General features: G+C 34.9%; 2 protein-coding genes across 2 annotated transcripts; both read left to right on the forward strand.

Annotated features, from left to right (window-relative positions):
* The first annotated feature begins 4,322 nt into the window (after positions 1-4,322).
* On the forward strand, positions 4,323-8,653 carry LOC130968122 (protein SUPPRESSOR OF MAX2 1). The gene is made up of 3 exons (XM_057893217.1): positions 4,323-6,042; positions 6,346-6,643; positions 6,741-8,653. Exons 1-3 carry the CDS (start codon positions 4,793-4,795, stop codon positions 8,358-8,360), a joined length of 3,168 nt encoding a protein of 1,055 aa, XP_057749200.1. The 5' UTR covers positions 4,323-4,792; the 3' UTR covers positions 8,361-8,653.
* An 8,552-nt stretch (positions 8,654-17,205) lies between these two features.
* On the forward strand, positions 17,206-17,889 carry LOC130932389 (uncharacterized). Its single transcript, XM_057861712.1, has one exon. The coding sequence runs from the start codon at positions 17,206-17,208 to the stop codon at positions 17,887-17,889; it is 684 nt and encodes a 227-aa protein (XP_057717695.1).
* The last annotated feature ends 11 nt before the right edge of the window (positions 17,890-17,900 follow it).

The raw sequence follows: 17,900 nt of genomic DNA on the forward strand, positions 1-17,900 counted from the left end.
GTATTAAAATTTCAGACAAGTGTCTTCTGAATAATAATGTTTTTTTTTTATTCTGTAAAATAAAGTTAATCAATGGCGTAAGAATTCAATTTAACATATATATATATCATAAGAATACATATCAATATTATTGCTAATACAAATTTTTATTTTAAAAAATATATAATAAATAATTAAAAATATAGAAGTTATATATTTTTTTATAAAAGAATTTTAATTAATAATTTGAATAGGTGTTCTTAATTAAAATGCCAACAAAACCAGAAGAACAAGATAAGCTGTTCTGCTGATGTCGTTTTCTTATTTAATTTAATAAATACAGTGTTGTGATTTATTTTTGGGATTCAATGAAGGTCGGTCCATATAAAACCAAGTTGAATTTGTCCACTGAATTTAATGCTAGATATTATTGGGCGGCTGTATGTGGCTTGTGAAGGTTTGGCTACAACCATTTTCAATGCATTAAATGCTCCTCCTCTTTCAGCGCTAATCATAGAAAACTATTTCAAACTTTTAAACCCCCTATTCAAAATACTCCTACTTACTACTCAGGTACTATTACACAAATAACTTAGCGTTTGGGTAAATAATTTAATTAAGTTATTTTAAAAAAAATAATTTAAACAATAAATACTTATATTAAAAGTAATTTATAAATAAGTTATTTTGTATTTAGTTTTTTAGTTTTAAAAATATTTATTTTAAAAAAATAATAAAAACTTTTTATTACGAGAGAAGTCATTTTTTTAACTTCTCCTTAAATGTCAAAATAATTTTTTAAAAAGTTGCAATTTTGTTTTAAAAATTATACCAGACATTAATACTATACCTTTTTATAAGAAAAGTAAAAAAAAAGTCACTTATGAACCTATCCAAATGAGTCTTTAATCATTTTGAGTTAGTAGAGTCTAGTTCACTCGTATGTTAAACAAGTATTGAGAGTTTAAATTTTATTTTATATATGCAGCAATAAATTGGCTAATGACAAATTCTTAAATAAAATTTAGATTTACGATAAATTAGTCTATAATATTTAGCTGGGTCTAATTATAATTAGATATAATTTTAATATTTTATTGAATTTATCATTTAAATAATTTGAAATAAATTGAGTTAAATTATATCAATTTAATATATAATTAATTTATGTAATTAATTTATGTAACTTTTTAAGTTTTATATAATAAATTTTATAGAAAGTTTACATTTAAATGTTAAATTTGATAAATATTACATATTATTTATATAAAAATAAACTATTTAAGTCAAAACAATACTATATAATATAAAAACATTGATTGTATAAGACAATATATTTTACTATTAATTTTAGTATAAAATATGTATTTAGTTATGAAATATGATTTTGAAGTGGGTAAGCATGATCCCATCCCAACAATAAAATTATATAAAGTAAAAATAGACAAACCTAAATCTGACAAAATATGTTTTAGTTATAGGTCAGGATTTTGGATCGTTGAGTCTTTAACACTCCTAGAGTTGCGTAAAACTGTTACGATATAGATACTTAAGACTTTATGCAAATGACGATATCTTAAACTTGGTTATTTGAGTGTTACTAGGTCATGGTCCTTGTGAGGCATAAAGCACCTGCGATGACCGGACTACGATAATTAAGCCAATAAGAGAATCAATAGAAGAGTTATGGATCTTGATTACTTTAATTTGTGTGTTCCTGATTTTTTTAGGTGTTCCTTTCAGAAATACATACAGATGATTATCAGTTTACAAACTAAGTCATGTTGGTACCCACTAGATAATGGAGTTTAGAAAATTCAGTCTCCAAACTCGAAAAGATACTATTAGACTTTATCTTATTTAGTATTTATTAATTATTGTTTAATAAATATTAAATAAAATAAAATATTTTATATTTTTAATTAATTTTTTTTATTACAAAATTTTTTGTTAACTTATATACGTCTATTTTTTTTAAATTACGGATTATATTTTCTTTTCTAACAAAGGTGAAGTGACAACAATTATGAATATAATCAAAGCTTAGTTTAAACATTTTTAATGCAAAAATAAAATGACAAACACATTTAGTGTCACTTAAATTATTCATACGCGTTCATTGTACTAATGGCTATATTTGAATAAATTGCTTTTAGAGAAATCTAAAAATTGTTTTTTGTAAATGAAACAATAAATTTATAACAATTACAACGAAAAAATATATAGAACATGTTGGACTCTCTAACTATACTAATGTAAGTATAAGTAATATATACTTATATACATAATAATATATAACTGGATACATGTTAAAATTATCAGAATATTAAAATAATTCATCTTAAAATTATTTATTTCAAAAAGTTAAATTAATAATAAAAACAAATATATAAATAATTTTACTATTTCGAAAACTTGAATACATATATTATTATTATTATTATTATTATTATTATTATACATTGAATTTATACAAAATCAAATTAATAAGCATTTATATACTAGTATGTAGAATGTAATAAATAGTGTAATACATTTATACGTACAAAAACGGAATAAGTAGTATAAGGTTGATGTCGCAATTGATGTCAAATAATGCGACAAAAGAAAAATCTAGAAAATAAGTTTGACATAATGAAGAGACAGGGACAGTTTTGTTTAATGTGGTTGAATTAATTAAGGATTAGAAAAAAAGAGAAAAGAAATGGAGTGGGTGTTTTCATGTGGCAATGGTAACTTGCCAGACGATCACGTACCTTTGGCTTATGACAAGAGATTAAAGTGAAGGGGGTAATTTGAGTGGAGAGTAAAGCATACGAATGAATGAAAATTGAAAAAGGTGAAAGGAGAGTGAGATAGATAGACACCTTTTGTAGCTGTTGCGTGTGAAAAGCAGAAAATTGGTTGAAATGCAAAAAAAGTAGTATCACATTTCCTAGGCGCGTGAGGGTCCCTCTTAAACCCTTCAATGACTTACGCCTCGTGTGCTCTACCTCCCTAAACCTGCGTGGGACATGTTCCCCCCTTCAAACCCCTTTTTTTATTTACAGTTTTAAAATCTCTGCGGTAAGTTAATAATTTATAGAAAAAAATTATATATGCCTTTTCCTAGGAAGTATTATTTAAAATTTCATCATTCTAATATTATTTTTTTAATAACTTTATTAAGGAAGTATTATTTAAAAAAAGATTTAATTAATTTGTACTCTAAAAATATATTTAACAATATAATAATAAAAAATTTTAAATATATTTAATACATTAAAAATATAAAAATAATGTTTTTATAATATACTTAGTCTATATACTGAGGCACAAATTATACTCAGTACAACTAATTAATAATTACTAAAGAACAAAACAGAGAGAGAGAGAGAGAGAGAGAGAGAAACTAAAAAGGCAGTCAATCCAAGAGCTCACTCAGTCCTGAGTATCTCTCTCCTATCATCATCTCTCTCTTTCCAAAAAGGTGTTCTCTTTTCCTCTATTATGGTAGTATCGAATTTATTAGCCCCTTGAATTTAATAGAAAAATCTACCGAAAATATTTATTTAAAAGGTTATATAATTTAGCAATAATCTTACCCTGTGTGAATACCATTTCCGCAAATTTGACTCGGAGAAAAGTTGTTTAACTTTTTTTCTTTTTGAAACGGACTTTATAAACTCAATAAATAACTGTTATATTCACTCTATTATCAAAAAAACTGTCAATTAATAATCAGTATCACGTACATAAATTAAATCGACTGTATAAAATAAAAAAAATTATAGGAAAATAATAATTTTCATTTTTAATCATGCTAAATACATTAAAATAAAAATATTTACTTTTCATATTCTGAACGAATATTCTAATTATTTTAAGGAAAATGCAGAGGAGATTGGTCTATTCCGAAAGCATTTTATTTTTCCAGAAATCTTCGCAAGAGATAGTACTTTCACCCAACCATCAATTCTCCGTTTACTAGAAATTCTCTCCACTTCTGTGTCCTTCTCTCTAATTCTCTTTCTCTTGCCACAATAAAGTTAACCAATTCTTTTTCCCCTCTCTTGTTTTTTTCTCTGCGGTACAAACATAACAATATAATAACATATATAATAAGAGGCGTAGTTAAAAAATATAATTTTTTTATTTTTTTATATTAATATTTTTTTAATAATTATACATATTTTTTATTTTATTAATAATAAATATATTTTTATATGAATATTAAAATATTTGGTGTATGATATAGAAAAGTTATAGGCGAAATTGAATGCATATAATATTTGTAGAAAAAAGAAGTTAGCTTGGGGAATGAAAAAGGTTAAAAGTAGCTTTTATATTCACCACCTGCCTCCATCTATGGACCTTTACCCATTTATTCTGAGGGCTTATTCGTTCTTGTATTGAGATGGATAGAGAGAGAAAAAGGAATGGAGAAGATGTTGTTGTGAAGAAGGAGGAGGAGGAGGAAGGGATCTGATATTTTGGTTTGAACGGGGAAGCAATAGCAAAAGGAAAGTAGTAGTAGATAGATAGGGGTATTACTTTGTTGAATTTTGTTTGTGTTTGTAAAAAGCTTGTTTTGATTGTTTAGCCAAAGGCAAGGCACCCGCAAATCCTAATTTGTCAATACTCTCAAGTGTTCTTTCTTTCTTTCTTATCCCCCTCTCCTCTCCACACACTAATTTCGTTTTCTCTACAACTTGTGGGGCTCCTTCCTCTCTTCCTTCTTCCTTCTTCCTTCTTCCCATAATATCCTTTCCTTACCCCAATTCAATTTTGAGCTGGAGACTTACAATCATCATCATCATCATAGATTTCCGAAATGAGAGCCGGATTGAGCACCATCCAGCAGACCTTAACTCCCGAGGCGGCAGGCGTCCTCAACCACTCCATCGCCGAGGCCGGCCGACGCAACCATGGCCAGACAACGCCGCTGCACGTGGCCGCCACGCTCCTAGCCTCGCCCTCGGGATTCCTGCGTCAGGCCTGCATAAAGTCTCACCCGAATTCATCGCACCCTCTTCAGTGCAGGGCACTCGAGCTCTGCTTCAGCGTTGCTCTCGAGCGCTTGCCCACTTCCCAGACCACAAACCCCTCCTCTGAGCCACCAATCTCCAACGCACTCATGGCGGCGCTGAAGCGAGCACAGGCGCACCAGCGCCGCGGCTACCCGGAGCAGCAGCAGCAGCCGCTCCTCGCCGTCAAAGTCGAGCTTGAGCAGCTCATCATATCCATCCTCGACGACCCAAGCGTCAGCAGAGTCATGCGCGAAGCAAGCTTCTCCAGCCCCGCCGTGAAAGCCACAATCGAACAGTCCCTCAATTCCGCGTCTCCGGCGGTCAATTCCAGTCCGATAGCTCTTGGATTCCGCCCCTCTCCCGTGGCTCCTTCAGCGGCTCCGGCGGGGAGGAGCCTTTACTTGAACCCAAGGCTGCAGCAAGCGGGTGCCGGTGCCGGTTCCGGTGTTCAATTGGGGGTGCCGCAGCAGAAGGGGGAGGAGGTGAAGAGGGTTTTGGATATATTGATGAGGAAGAAAAAGAGGAACCCGATCTTGGTGGGTGAGTCGGAGCCAGAGGCAACGGTGAGGGAGGTTCTGAGGAAGATTGAGAGCAAGGAGCTGGGAGAAGGTACGCTCGGGATTGTTGGGTTGAATACGCACGTGATTCATTTGGAGAAGGAGCTTCCCGCCGAGAGGGCGCAGATTCCGGCGAGGTTGAAGGAGTTGGGGGATATGATTGAGGCCCGGATTGGGTCGACGGGCTCTGGAGGCGTTTTTGTGAATTTAGGTGACTTGAAGTGGCTGGTGGAGCAGCCTGTTGGGTTCGGTGCTGTTGGTGGTGGTCACGTGCAGCAGGCGAATGTTGCGGAGGCGGGGCGTGCTGCTGTGGCGGAGATGGGGAGGCTGGTGGCGAAGTTCGGTGAGGGCGGGTCCGGAAGGCTGTGGTTATTGGGCACTGCTACCTGTGAGACATACTTGAGGTGCCAGGTTTATCATCCTTCCATGGAGAATGATTGGGATCTTCAGGCTGTTCCTATTACCAGCAGAGCCCCCCTCCCTGGAATGTTCCCTAGGTATTCTTCTCTTTCTTCTTCTACAAACACTTTTTCTGTGATCTTCCATGTTAGCTATAAGATCAAGTGAGATAGTTAGCCTCAGTGTCTCGTGTTTTTACGGAATTATTCTTTTTATGGAATCAATTTGGGCTTAAAATTTACAGAATCTTATCGGATATGCTAATGCTGTTATACTTAGCATTCTATTTTTAGTGTACTTTGCACAGTTAACTTGATTAGGCTTTCAAACATGGTTATTCGTTCCCGCATTTCATGCTCTGCTATGGTGTAATCATATATATTTTATTTTCTTGTAACTAGGCTTGGGACCAACGGTATCCTTGGTACCTCAATCGAATCCTTGTCCCCGTTGAAGCCCTTCCCAACTACGGCAATTGCTCCACCCAGGCGCGCCTCTGAGAACACAGAACCCGCAGGAATATCGGGTTGTTGCCCACAATGCATCCAGAGCTATGAACAGGAACTAGCAGATATGTTAAAGGACAACGAGAAACTGGATGCCGAATCCAAATCAGAGGCAGCTCGACCATCGCTTCCCCAGTGGTTGCAGAAGGCTAAAACTAATAATGATAATGCTAAAGTCGTCGACCAATCTCAGGTAAATTTCTTATCTTTTCTTTTTGAGCTTACTTACTTCCCAATGACTTTGGTTAGCTGAATGGGAAATATAAATGTTTTCCTTTGTATTTTAATAGTGCAACGGCCAAGAAATGAATGTGAAAAAGAGGACACAGGAATTGCAGAAGAAATGGCAGGATGCCTGCTTGAGTCTACATCCCAAATTTCATCAGCAAAGTTTGAGTACAGAGAGAATTGTTCCCATTCCTTTTTCTATGAGAGGCCTATGCAATATGAACTTGTTGGGTGCCCAACTTCAGCCCAAGATACCACTCAACAAGAATCTCGGAAGCTCCTTACAACTGAACCCAAATCCTGTGCCTATTCAGCCACCAGAACCAGCAGTCAGACAGCAGCCGAGTCTTGTGACAACAGAGCTTGTCCTTGGGCAAACTAAGGAATCAGATACCAGTACAGAAGAAACTCACAAAGAGCGCATTAATGACTTCTTGAACTGCATGTCTTCCGAGACACGAGACAAGTTTGATGAATTAAAGAGCAAGAAACTACTCGATGCTGACTCTTTCAAGAGGATCCTCAAGGGTTTGACAGAAAAAGTGTGGTGGCAGCAGGATGCAGCTTCTGCAGTTGCCACCACCGTGACCCAGTGTAAATTAGGCAACGGTAAAAGGCGCCAAGTCGGAGACAAGGGTGATATGTGGTTGCTGTTCTTGGGTCCCGACAGAGTAGGCAAGAAGAAGATGGCAGTAGCACTTTCCGAGCTGGTATCTTCCTCCAATCCAATTGTAATCTCTCTTGCCCAACGGCGTGGAGATGGAGACTCCGATGTCCATCTCCGTGGGAAAACAGCACTCGATCGAATTGCAGAGGCCATTAGAAGGAATCCGCAGTCTGTCATCATGCTCGAAGACATCGATGAAGCCAACGCCCTCCTTCGAGGGAGCATAAAACGGGCCATGGAGCAAGGTAGATTCCCGGATTCCCACGGCCGTGAAATTAGCCTTGGAAACGTCATGTTTATCCTCACTGCCAATTGGTTGCCAGAGGACCTTAGGTACCTGTCCAACGGCACCCCACTTGACGAAGAAAAGCTTACAAATTTAGCCAGAGGGGGTTGGCAACTTCGTCTTTCAGTAGCTAAGAGAGCCTCAAAACGGAGACCGAGTTGGTTATCTGAAGAAGACAGGTCCTTGAAGCCTCGTAAGGAAACAAATTTGAATTTAGGTCTATCATTTGATCTCAATGAAGCTGCTGATACAGAGGAAGACAGAGGAGACGGGTCGCTCAATTCTAGTGACCTGACAGTGGACCATGAAGACAACCATGTCCTCCACAATGTAGGATTACAGACACCCTCCGCCTCTGTACCCCGTGAGCTGTTGGATTCCGTGGATGATGCCATTGTGTTCAAACCGTTGAATTTCGACCTTCTTCGAGCCAGTTTCTCTGCCTCCATCTCGAAAAGGTTTTCCACCATTGGGATTGCAATTGAAGTACAAGAGGGGGCTCTGGAGAAGATTGCGAGTGGGGTGTGGCTAGGCCAAACCAACATTACCGAATGGATGGAGAAAGTGTTGGTTCCCAGCTTCCACCAGCTGAAGAAAACCTTAAATTCTAGCGCTAATGACCATGAGTCTTCGCTGGTGGTGAGGCTCGAAGACGACGGCTACTCTGATCGCCAGAGCTCCGAGGAGTGGCTGCCTGCTGCTGTGAGAGTGGTGGCAGAAGAGTATTAAGACAGGGAGGGGGCAAGATTGGTAAATATCCGTCTGCTTTTGGTTACAGGAATGTAAATAGACCACTTTGGCGGCGAAAAGACAGAGACCGTTAGTAGATGAACCAACAAAAACCGTTAAAAGTGGAGATGGGTGTCGACTTTTTTCCCTCTTAGAAAAAAGATTATTTAATTTTTGCTTTTACAAACTTTATAATTTTTTTCTTTTTTTTTGTAAGCATAGGTATATTTATTAATTAAAAGGAGAATGATGATATTAATAAAATGGGAGCATTCCTATATTGTTCTGTCCTTTCCTCAGCTTTTCTTGTCCAATACACAGTGCTAAATAAATAATGTCAGAGTTCAGTTGTGTTGTCTGCACTGCTACACCTTTTTTTTCTTTAACAGTATCAAAAGGTTTTTAATACTGAAATAAAATTTTTTAATATTATTAAGAAAAAGAAAACTCTTCAATGCATAATGATTTCTCTATTCTTAAAAAAAAAAGGTACATGAGACCTGAGAGGGAAGGGTCTGTGGTTGAGTTCTGATAGGAACGAAGGGAATGGAGTCATCTAGTATTTTGATGGCAGAAAATGTTACTTAAGAACGAAATTATGGGAATAGGAAACAATTTTAAAGGCACAAGAAACATATTATTATTAGAGGAGTGTTAAGGGGCAGCAAGTTGTGTGATTTATAGCCATCAATTAGTCATTATTAGTGATTTCAATAGTGTGAGATTTCATCTAAGAGTGAGAGATCATTCAGTTTGCTTTTGCTGGTTAACTGCTGGCCAGATTTCAATAAAACTGCTGACCCCTAAACTTTTCTTTATTATTATACTTGAAAAGGAAATTATTAAAGCATGAATATAAAGATGGTAGTACTAATATAAGGTAATTTGAATTTCGAGTAGCGTAGAAACGGGGCATGGCATGGCATGGCATGGCATGGCTACAATATAATGAATGTTTTGGTGAAGGTGAAGAATATATGTTCCTAGCTAGGTAGAGGTGTGGGTGGGTCGTTGTCACCTTTTTGGTGGCCTGATTTAAAAGAAAAAAGCTAATATGTGATATGATCGATATGATGATAGAAAGAAAAGCATTTGCACACATACACACTGGTGACAACCACCACCTGAAGTCCTGAATTCTGAATGCAATCCTGTTTTCAACGCTACTCAACAAGGGGCCGCCCCATCACTCAATGCACTAACATGTTGACTCCTCCATCCACCATATACATACATACATACATACATACATACATACATACATTCATTCAAAGTCTTCTACCCTGCTGCACGTGTTCTCATTTATCTCCCTCCCCCACTCCATTATGTTACGTCCTTTTTACTTCCCATCACATTATGCTACTCTTCTACTTATTTTGCCCTACATATAGAAATTTTCGCCAAACTATATTAATATATATCTTATACAAATTTAAGTCACAAGAAAAATGAACTTAACGCATGGCCTACCTACACATCATAATTATTGTTAGACTCCTTTTTAATAATTGTGGAAATAACATTGCTCGGTTTTTCATGCATATCATGTATGTCATCTTGGCTTTTTCTAAGCATAATCATTCTAACAACTCATTATGAATAGCTTTTCTCTCTCTCTCAATGTTTTGTGAATTTTGTCTTTGCATTATTATTCGTTGTGGGACAATCTATTTTGTACTTCTGCCATATAATAATATGTAAGGAATTAATAGGATGACAAAATTTTACGGAAATAAAAAGAAGAGGAAAGGATGTCGTGTATGAATAACAATGTCTTCTTTATAAAGCAATAATATATCACCGGAAACAAATTGATAATAAAGGACACATAATAAGCCAACTAATTATTTTTTATTTAAGGGTAATAAATTACTAGTGCAGTGCACTTAATTAGTTGAGAAATCTAATTACGGCATTTCACCTATGAAAAAAGTAAAAGAAAGCAGAACAAAACAATGATGAATGTTCGTTCCATAATTGCATGGGACAATTGGATAGCAAGTTGGTGCAATGAATTAATTTTAGCCATTTTAGTCAAAAAGAAAAACTACTTTATGCATTCTTTTAAGCTTTATACGGCGGTTGATTCCGATCCTTAGTCTAATTTTATATTTAGCTCTATGAAACTACAAAATTAAATTTGAAGTATCCAACGTAACAATATAAAAGGTAAAAAATGACTTGTAATCTCGTAATTTCGGAGTGTAAAAAATGTCATTTCATTGTAAAGCCGAAAATTTCCCATATACATTTGGGTGGGTTTCGTTGCATGTGTCGGTATATGTCCTCTTCTGACAACAAATGTTGGGTTTGGAATCTGAATTCGAAATTATGGTTGTGGATACATTCATCAAAGATAAACATATTTGGTGTATACCATAGACGTCTTGATGAATGTTAATAATCTTATCTATACTCCCCTAAAACACCAATTTAGATTATAGGGTTTATAGAATAAATGATATCAATTAAAACATGGGTAGAAACTCAGCTGCAGTCGACTTCACGTGGAGTTGATAGTTAAGAGCCGGTGATTTTATTTAACGACTCTCAACTATCAACTTCACCTTAAAACATATTTTGAGGCACACTTCGTCGTCTACTTGTGACCACACATGTGTTCTCATTTATTAGCACGGTTGATGCACAGGTTAACAATCACGTTAAAATTAAATTCTGATATGAAATAGTTTTAATAAAAAAGCTTTAGTTTATCTAAAGTTTTCATATATATATATATAGAGTGAGATAGATTTTACTATGTCTATATTTATACTAGTTATAACGGCGGGTATAAAATAATATTAAAATTATTTTTTTTTATTTTAGTCATAGTTTTTTAATAATATTTTTAAAATATATTGTTAAATAATAAAAATATTTTAATTTTAACCATATTTTTTAAAATATTATAACCACCGTAATCAGAAAAATATAAATATACTAAAATGATATATATGTGTGTATTTTAAAACAATATATCTTCATATTTAAAAGGAAGCAAGGCCGGCAGGTTACGTGCGCCCTATATATAATATAGAGCACAAAATATTCCTACTTTTTACAAATAAACTAGACCATAAAAATGTGTTTAATCGGTTGGCCCTTATTATTGTAACCCTAATTTATCTTGTACTAGGTTGGGCACAGATTACACGTGACGTCTTTTTCTTTCAAAAATAGTATAGAATAGTTGAAATCAGAATGAGATGAATCTAGAAAGAATTTTTTAATTATTTATCAAAAGATGATGAATAATGTGAAAGTACATATACTTGGATGGTCATACATACATGCATACATACGATCATGATCCAATGGTAAAAGACAGGATTGAGATTAAAGAATGAGAGAGAAGAGAATAATATGTGATATTTAAGTGAAAAGAAAGCAAGAGTTGGGTTTGTCGAGATTGAGAAGAGAAAAAGGCACCGTCGTGTCGTGTTCTGCCAAGCTTTACAACTTTATACAAGAATCTTGTCGTATCGCTATTGTCGTATCGGCCACTTTAGAATGAGAAAAAAAGTCCTCAACGACTCTCTCTTTCTATTTTATTATTGTCCCTTCTTTTGTTCGCTACATATAAATTTTCTTGTCCTTAATCACCTCATCATTTCATTCTTCTTAATTATATTCTTAGCTACACCTCCTTAGCTTCATCCAACTGCTATCTGTCCTTTCTACTAAGTTTATTCTTACACTAAATTATTTCATTTTCTTATTATTCATATGAATAAGAAATTAAACATATTAGACAATGAACAACAAAAGAAAATTTAAGAGTATTGTAGTTATCTTTTATAAAAAATAATATTAATATAGACTATTTTAAGATTTGATTTATTATTTTTTCAGTTAAATTAATTTATTTGATCTAATTTTAATAAAAATAACACAATTTAATTAATTATATGTGTTAAATTTTAATTATTAAAAAATATTTTAGACATTTTTATTTAAATGGCTCTTTAAAAAAATACCACAAATCAAGTCTAGAGATTATGATCCCTTACTTATAGCTTAACCATCAAAACCTATAAATGACAATTCCAACACACGTCAACATATTTTTTTAACATATTTTACTTCTTATTACTTCTGATAAATACGAATATCTGTTACAAACGAATAATCAGGACTAATTTAAAGAAAAAAGTCATAGAATGATATGCATAATTTACTTAAAGAATAGGCCAATAAAGGTAACTATTTAGAACACGTTCACTTGCAATTTATACTCTATAAAATTCAAAACTTTAAGTATAAAAAAAAGTACATTATTTATTTTAAATATACACTATATTTATCTCCTTCTTATTTATTTTAGAGTGCCTTTGTAGATATTTAGTGTCGCCAATTCTTTTGAAGTCGATCTATACTTATTTTATCTCAGACGACGAAGATAAACTTAACCCTAAATAGAATGAGTTATACCCTTCACAAAACTCACTATGCAAGAATAACTTGCATATGTGACTCAATTATAAACCCCATGATCACGTTTCTTATAAAATTTGATAAACTAACACATTGTTTGGATCTGTGAAAAATAAAAAGAAAGAAAACTTTCGAACGGAAAATGAATGGAAAACTTGGTTTTACGTCGTTTGGATGGAAGAGAAAAGAGGATGGAAAAGAAAAAAGTTGCGTGGGGCCCATTTAATTTTTTTCACCCATGATATACGAAGAAAACTGGAGAAGGAAAGAGAATCAATAGCAAAATGACTTATATACCCTCCTTTAAGTTGTTTATGATTTTTGTGTATTATTTTATTATATAATTTTTGACAAAAAAATATAGAGTTAGTTTTTTTTGTTATAGCATTTAAAAATCATTGAACAAGGAAGACAATAAAAAAAATATTTATAAAAATAATATATTAAAATGTTGAACGTTAAATTGAATAACTCATTTTTTTTATTTAAAAAAAATAACTTAAATACATTAGTAATGTATAATTTATATATAATATAAAAAGAGTATTAACGTAAATTTACTATATTTTCATTTTCTCTCTTCTTAGTTTCTTTCTATCCAAACAAATGAAAAATTTCTCTCTATTTTCTTTCCATTCATTTTCTCTTCATCCAAACAACATATAAAAAAATCTACTTTTCCTTCTATTTTCTTTCCTCTTATTTTCTCTTCTCTCCTTTTCTTTCTTCTTATTTTTCATCATACATCCAAACACACTCTAAAAGAAGAAAAAGTGAATCACTTTTAAAACTTAGTATTGTATACAAAAGCAGCTTAAAAAAAGTAGGTGGCCTGGTAAAGCTAACCCAGTGGTGTTTTTATTGAATTGCGAATTACAACTTTCTGCATGTCTATCTGAATTCGATCCGTTCATCGCGCACGCTTCTGCAAAAAGGAGCAACAATAAACCAAACTATCCTTCTAAGTTCAAAAAAGATTCATTCACTTTTATATAGATTATATTTGAATTAGATTACCGGAATCCGAGGTATACGCGGGTTCATATATAAGTCTATTTATATTATATAAACCAACGCCAATTCATTAATCTAATGAAAGAAAAATAGACGCAATTAAGTATATTTATATATAGTCGTCATGCATGAGTGACATTATGCTCTTTATTTTGTCTAGACAGTTAGAACTGTTAGAGAACATGATGTATGAATTGAATATATATATATATATATATCGACTATGTTACATGCATATACAACAAAATCAGCCGTTAAAGTTAATTATTAGTATAAAATACATATTAAAATATAAATATATATTAAAAATAAATTAAATTACATATGTATTTATACATAAATACATTAATAACTAATTTTAGTTGTTAATTTTAATATATAAATAACATTTTTAATATAGATGTGTGTATAAAATTTTTAACATATCTTCTCATAAATAAAGGATTAATTTCTTAGTTATCTTCTATAACTTATTTAATAATTATAAGAGTGTTATGCATTTTTGCATTCTTCCAGTATAAAATGAAAGGTAGAGCTATGAAGACTATTGCAAAAATGAATAGAATGAGGTTACGAGGCAAGATTGTTTCAATAGGAGAAGCTAAGTATTGACGTACAAATGAAGTGAAGAATACGCAGAGACATCATAAGACAAATAACGTTCAGAATACTATCAAGCTTCAACCTCAACATGAAGAGAGCCAAAGGGTTGCAGGGAGAAATGTGAAAGAGTTGAGGAAAGAGGAAAATAAAGGAGACCCGCACGACAATGGATAGAAGAAGAAGATGGAAGTACCTGTGGCAAAAGAGAATTTGGATTGGTTATAGAGGAGTCTAATAGGCGAAACGACAAAGGCTATTGACTATAAGTATTTGAAGACTAAAATCGGTAAGAATTTGCCTCAAGTGGTGGAAGTACGAGAACTAGGAGCGTACAAAGCATTCCTGACTTTTGATAGTATTTTCAGTGCTGAAGAAGTCTACACGTTCAAAATGAACAATCTCCTTAAGTTTTTTGATAGTGTGTGGAGATGGGATGAAGAGGAGCGTAGCAAAACTCGAAGGGTATGGTTAGAGTGATTCGGTGTTCCCTTGTATACGTGATTAACAGAGATGTTCAAGATGATAAGAAGACAATGGAAAGAAGTGGTTGGATGTGACAAAGTCATGGAATCATGCCTCTCATTCAGTGTGGCACGGGTACAAATTGATACTTGTATTATGGACATAATTAACGAGTGAATTCACATCATAATTGGTATTAGTGGATTTGACGTCCTAGTTAAAGAGGATGGCCACGAGAGTTTTAGATTGCAGTGTAAGCTTGAGGAGATAGATAAACCTTGTTCCCCAAAAGCATGCAAGATCTTAGGTGCTAGCAGTTCGATAGTGCCAGTGGTAAGCAGAGATTCGGTGGTTGAGTTGGTGATGGCGATGTCAAGGGAGGAAGAAGCTGAAAAGGATAGATTAGTAATTCCTGAAAACATATTGAATGAATAGAGTTATTGCAAATTAATTCAAATTCAAATTCCAAGGGATACGGATGGTACTGATGTAGAGGGAATTGCTGATTTTAAGGGATATTATGATTTGGTTAATAATACTGAATCATAGAAAAGGGTTAGTTGGGGATATAATAATGATGCGCTGAATAAAGGGTGTGGTTGGGGAAAAAAATTTAACCAAAACAGGCTCATTTGTTGGCCCAAGAAAACGGTGGGTGTCACATGTGCTGAAGGAAGGAGAATGGGCTGCTTTTTATTAAACAAAGGCCCATAACATGCTGAGGGGAAAACGGAAGGCAGGCTCATGCGTCCGGGTCGGGTTAGGATCCATCCGGGTTGCTGCTCTACGAATGCTGTGTTGTGCGCCGCTGCTGATGACCAGGACGAAGAGAAGAACCTGGATGCTGATGGAGTGGCCAGTCCACGAAGCAAGGGAGACCACTGTGACGGTGAGCAAGGACACAGCTGGGGAGATGACGGTGCCGCAGGTTTTGTGGCGGGGAACCGCACGGGCGTGCTTGAGCCAACAAGTCGCAGTCATATGCTTGTTGAGAACTCACCGCCGGCAACGGTGGGACTCGGTCCCTCTAGTGAAGACGGGGTTGACGGAGATATCGAGGAGACTAGTTCGGTGCCTGGGAAAAAGGTTGTGGGCTTCCGGGATGAGTTCCTTGAAGATGGTAAAGGTGCACTAGAGGATGGTATGACCTTGGTTGCTGCGAGGATTGATGAGGGCAGTGGCAAGACTGGGGCGGGCATAGATATTGACGCTGGACAACAGGAGATCAGTAATGGAAAGGGTTCCAAAAAGGAAGGGCAGATGCTCGAAAATAGCAAGGCATGAGAATTGGCTGTTGAATCTGGAGCAGTGCAGTACAACGAAGATGACAATATAATGATGATTTTATAAGAACAGAATGAAGCGTTAGCTCAAAAGAGGAGGTTAGCAAAGCAGAAAGAAAAGGCACGAAGATGTAGACCGAAAAAAAAAACTCAAAAAGGTGTGTAACGAAGTTTTAAAATGATTTTTATATCTTGGAAATTTAGAGGGTTACGGGGGGCTGAAAAGTTCAGTATGGTAAAAGAACTCAAAAAGAAACAAAAACTAAATATGTTAGGTTTGGTTGAATCTAAAATGCTAGTTGTGACTAAGTTTGATATAGTACGTATCTGGGGAAGCGATGTGGTGGGGTAGGAGTTTGTAGGATCGAAAGGCATGTCCGAGAGTCTGTTGTTATTTTGTGATGACATGCTATTTAGAATGAATAACTGTTACAAAGGAGAGAGATGGTTATGTGTTGAAGGGATCTTATTAAAAAATGAATTTTGTTGTGCTTTCTGTTTGGTTTATGGTCCTCATATATATTAGAGTGAAAAAACTTGTTGTGTGGGAGGAACTGAGCTTTATAGCTGGCTTATGTCAAGTCCCGATATGCTACGTAAGTGATTTTAATGAGGTTATACAGTTTGAAGAGAGGAAATGTCAGGACAGGTTGACAGCATCTGCAGAAGAATTTAAGAGTTGAATTCAAGATATGTAGTTAGTGGACTTACCATTGAATGATTGTAAATTTACATAGTTTAGAGACCGCTCTTGCAGTCGTATTGATAGAGTTTTAGTGAGTGTATAATGGACTGAGAAGTTTTCGGAGATTCGTTTAAAAGGTGGGCCAAGACGTTTGTTAGATCGCTGCCCAATCATAGTTGAGAATACCATATCCAGAGGTGGTCCACATCCTTTTCAGAGCTTAGATTCCTGGTTTACACATGAATGTTTCCTAAGAATGGTCAGAGAGGAACGAAAGAATCTTGGGGAGGTCCAGTTCACAGATAAGTTGTAGGCTCTAACGGTGCCTTTGGGGAGATGGCATAAGGATAAATTTGGTAACATGGATAAGAAAATTCAGTGCTTTGAGGAGGAGATCAGGAAGATAGATGAGATGGCTGAAAATGGAGTTTATGATGGTACAGTAGAAGCTAGAAGGAAGGCTCTAGTAAGCTATTGCAAGCAGTGGTATGTGAGAAAAGAAATACAATGGAAGCAGATGTCGCGCTTCAGGCATGCGAAGGATATGGATAAAAACACTAGGTACTTCCATAACTTGGCATCGGCAAGACGGAGGAACAATATAATTGATGCTTTGATAATTAACGGAAGGTTGATAAGAAATCAAGCTCGGATCAAGATTGCTATTAGAGAGTTTTATAAAAATTTGTATCATCAGGAGAGGTCACCGGTTGTTGGATTTAAGAACGGACTGGTAAATTGGATTTATGAAGAAGAGTCGGTAGCATTGGAGAGAATACCGACAATGGAGGAGATTAGAGACGCTATTTGGGATTGTGAATCATCTAAGGCTCAAGGAAGTGATGGGTATAATATGAATTTCATTAAGAAGTACTGGGATGAGATTGGTGCAGAGTTCATGAAGCTGTACTGGATTTCTTTCAGTCATCAAGGTTGCCTTTTGATTCCAATATTACTTGGGTGGCCCTTGCACCTAAGTACACTGGATCCTAGGAGATCAAAGACCTCCGGCCGATCAGCATGGTCGGTTGCATATATAAAGTAATATCCAAGGTG

This window comes from Arachis stenosperma, chromosome 1 (assembly GCF_014773155.1).
Source record: "Arachis stenosperma cultivar V10309 chromosome 1, arast.V10309.gnm1.PFL2, whole genome shotgun sequence".
In the NCBI taxonomy this organism is placed as follows: domain Eukaryota; kingdom Viridiplantae; phylum Streptophyta; class Magnoliopsida; order Fabales; family Fabaceae; genus Arachis; species Arachis stenosperma.

Excerpts from the sequence above, each read along its gene's own strand:
- LOC130968122 (XM_057893217.1), top strand. The coding sequence starts at position 4,793 with ATGAGAGCCGGATTGAGCACCATCCAGCAGACCTTAACTCCCGAGGCG. Across the intron at positions 6,043-6,345 it reads CTCCCTGGAATGTTCCCTAG|GCTTGGGACCAACGGTATCC; the intron begins GTATTCTTCTCT and ends TCTTGTAACTAG. Across the intron at positions 6,644-6,740 it reads AAGTCGTCGACCAATCTCAG|TGCAACGGCCAAGAAATGAA; the intron begins GTAAATTTCTTA and ends GTATTTTAATAG.
- LOC130932389 (XM_057861712.1), top strand. The coding sequence starts at position 17,206 with ATGGATAAGAAAATTCAGTGCTTTGAGGAGGAGATCAGGAAGATAGAT.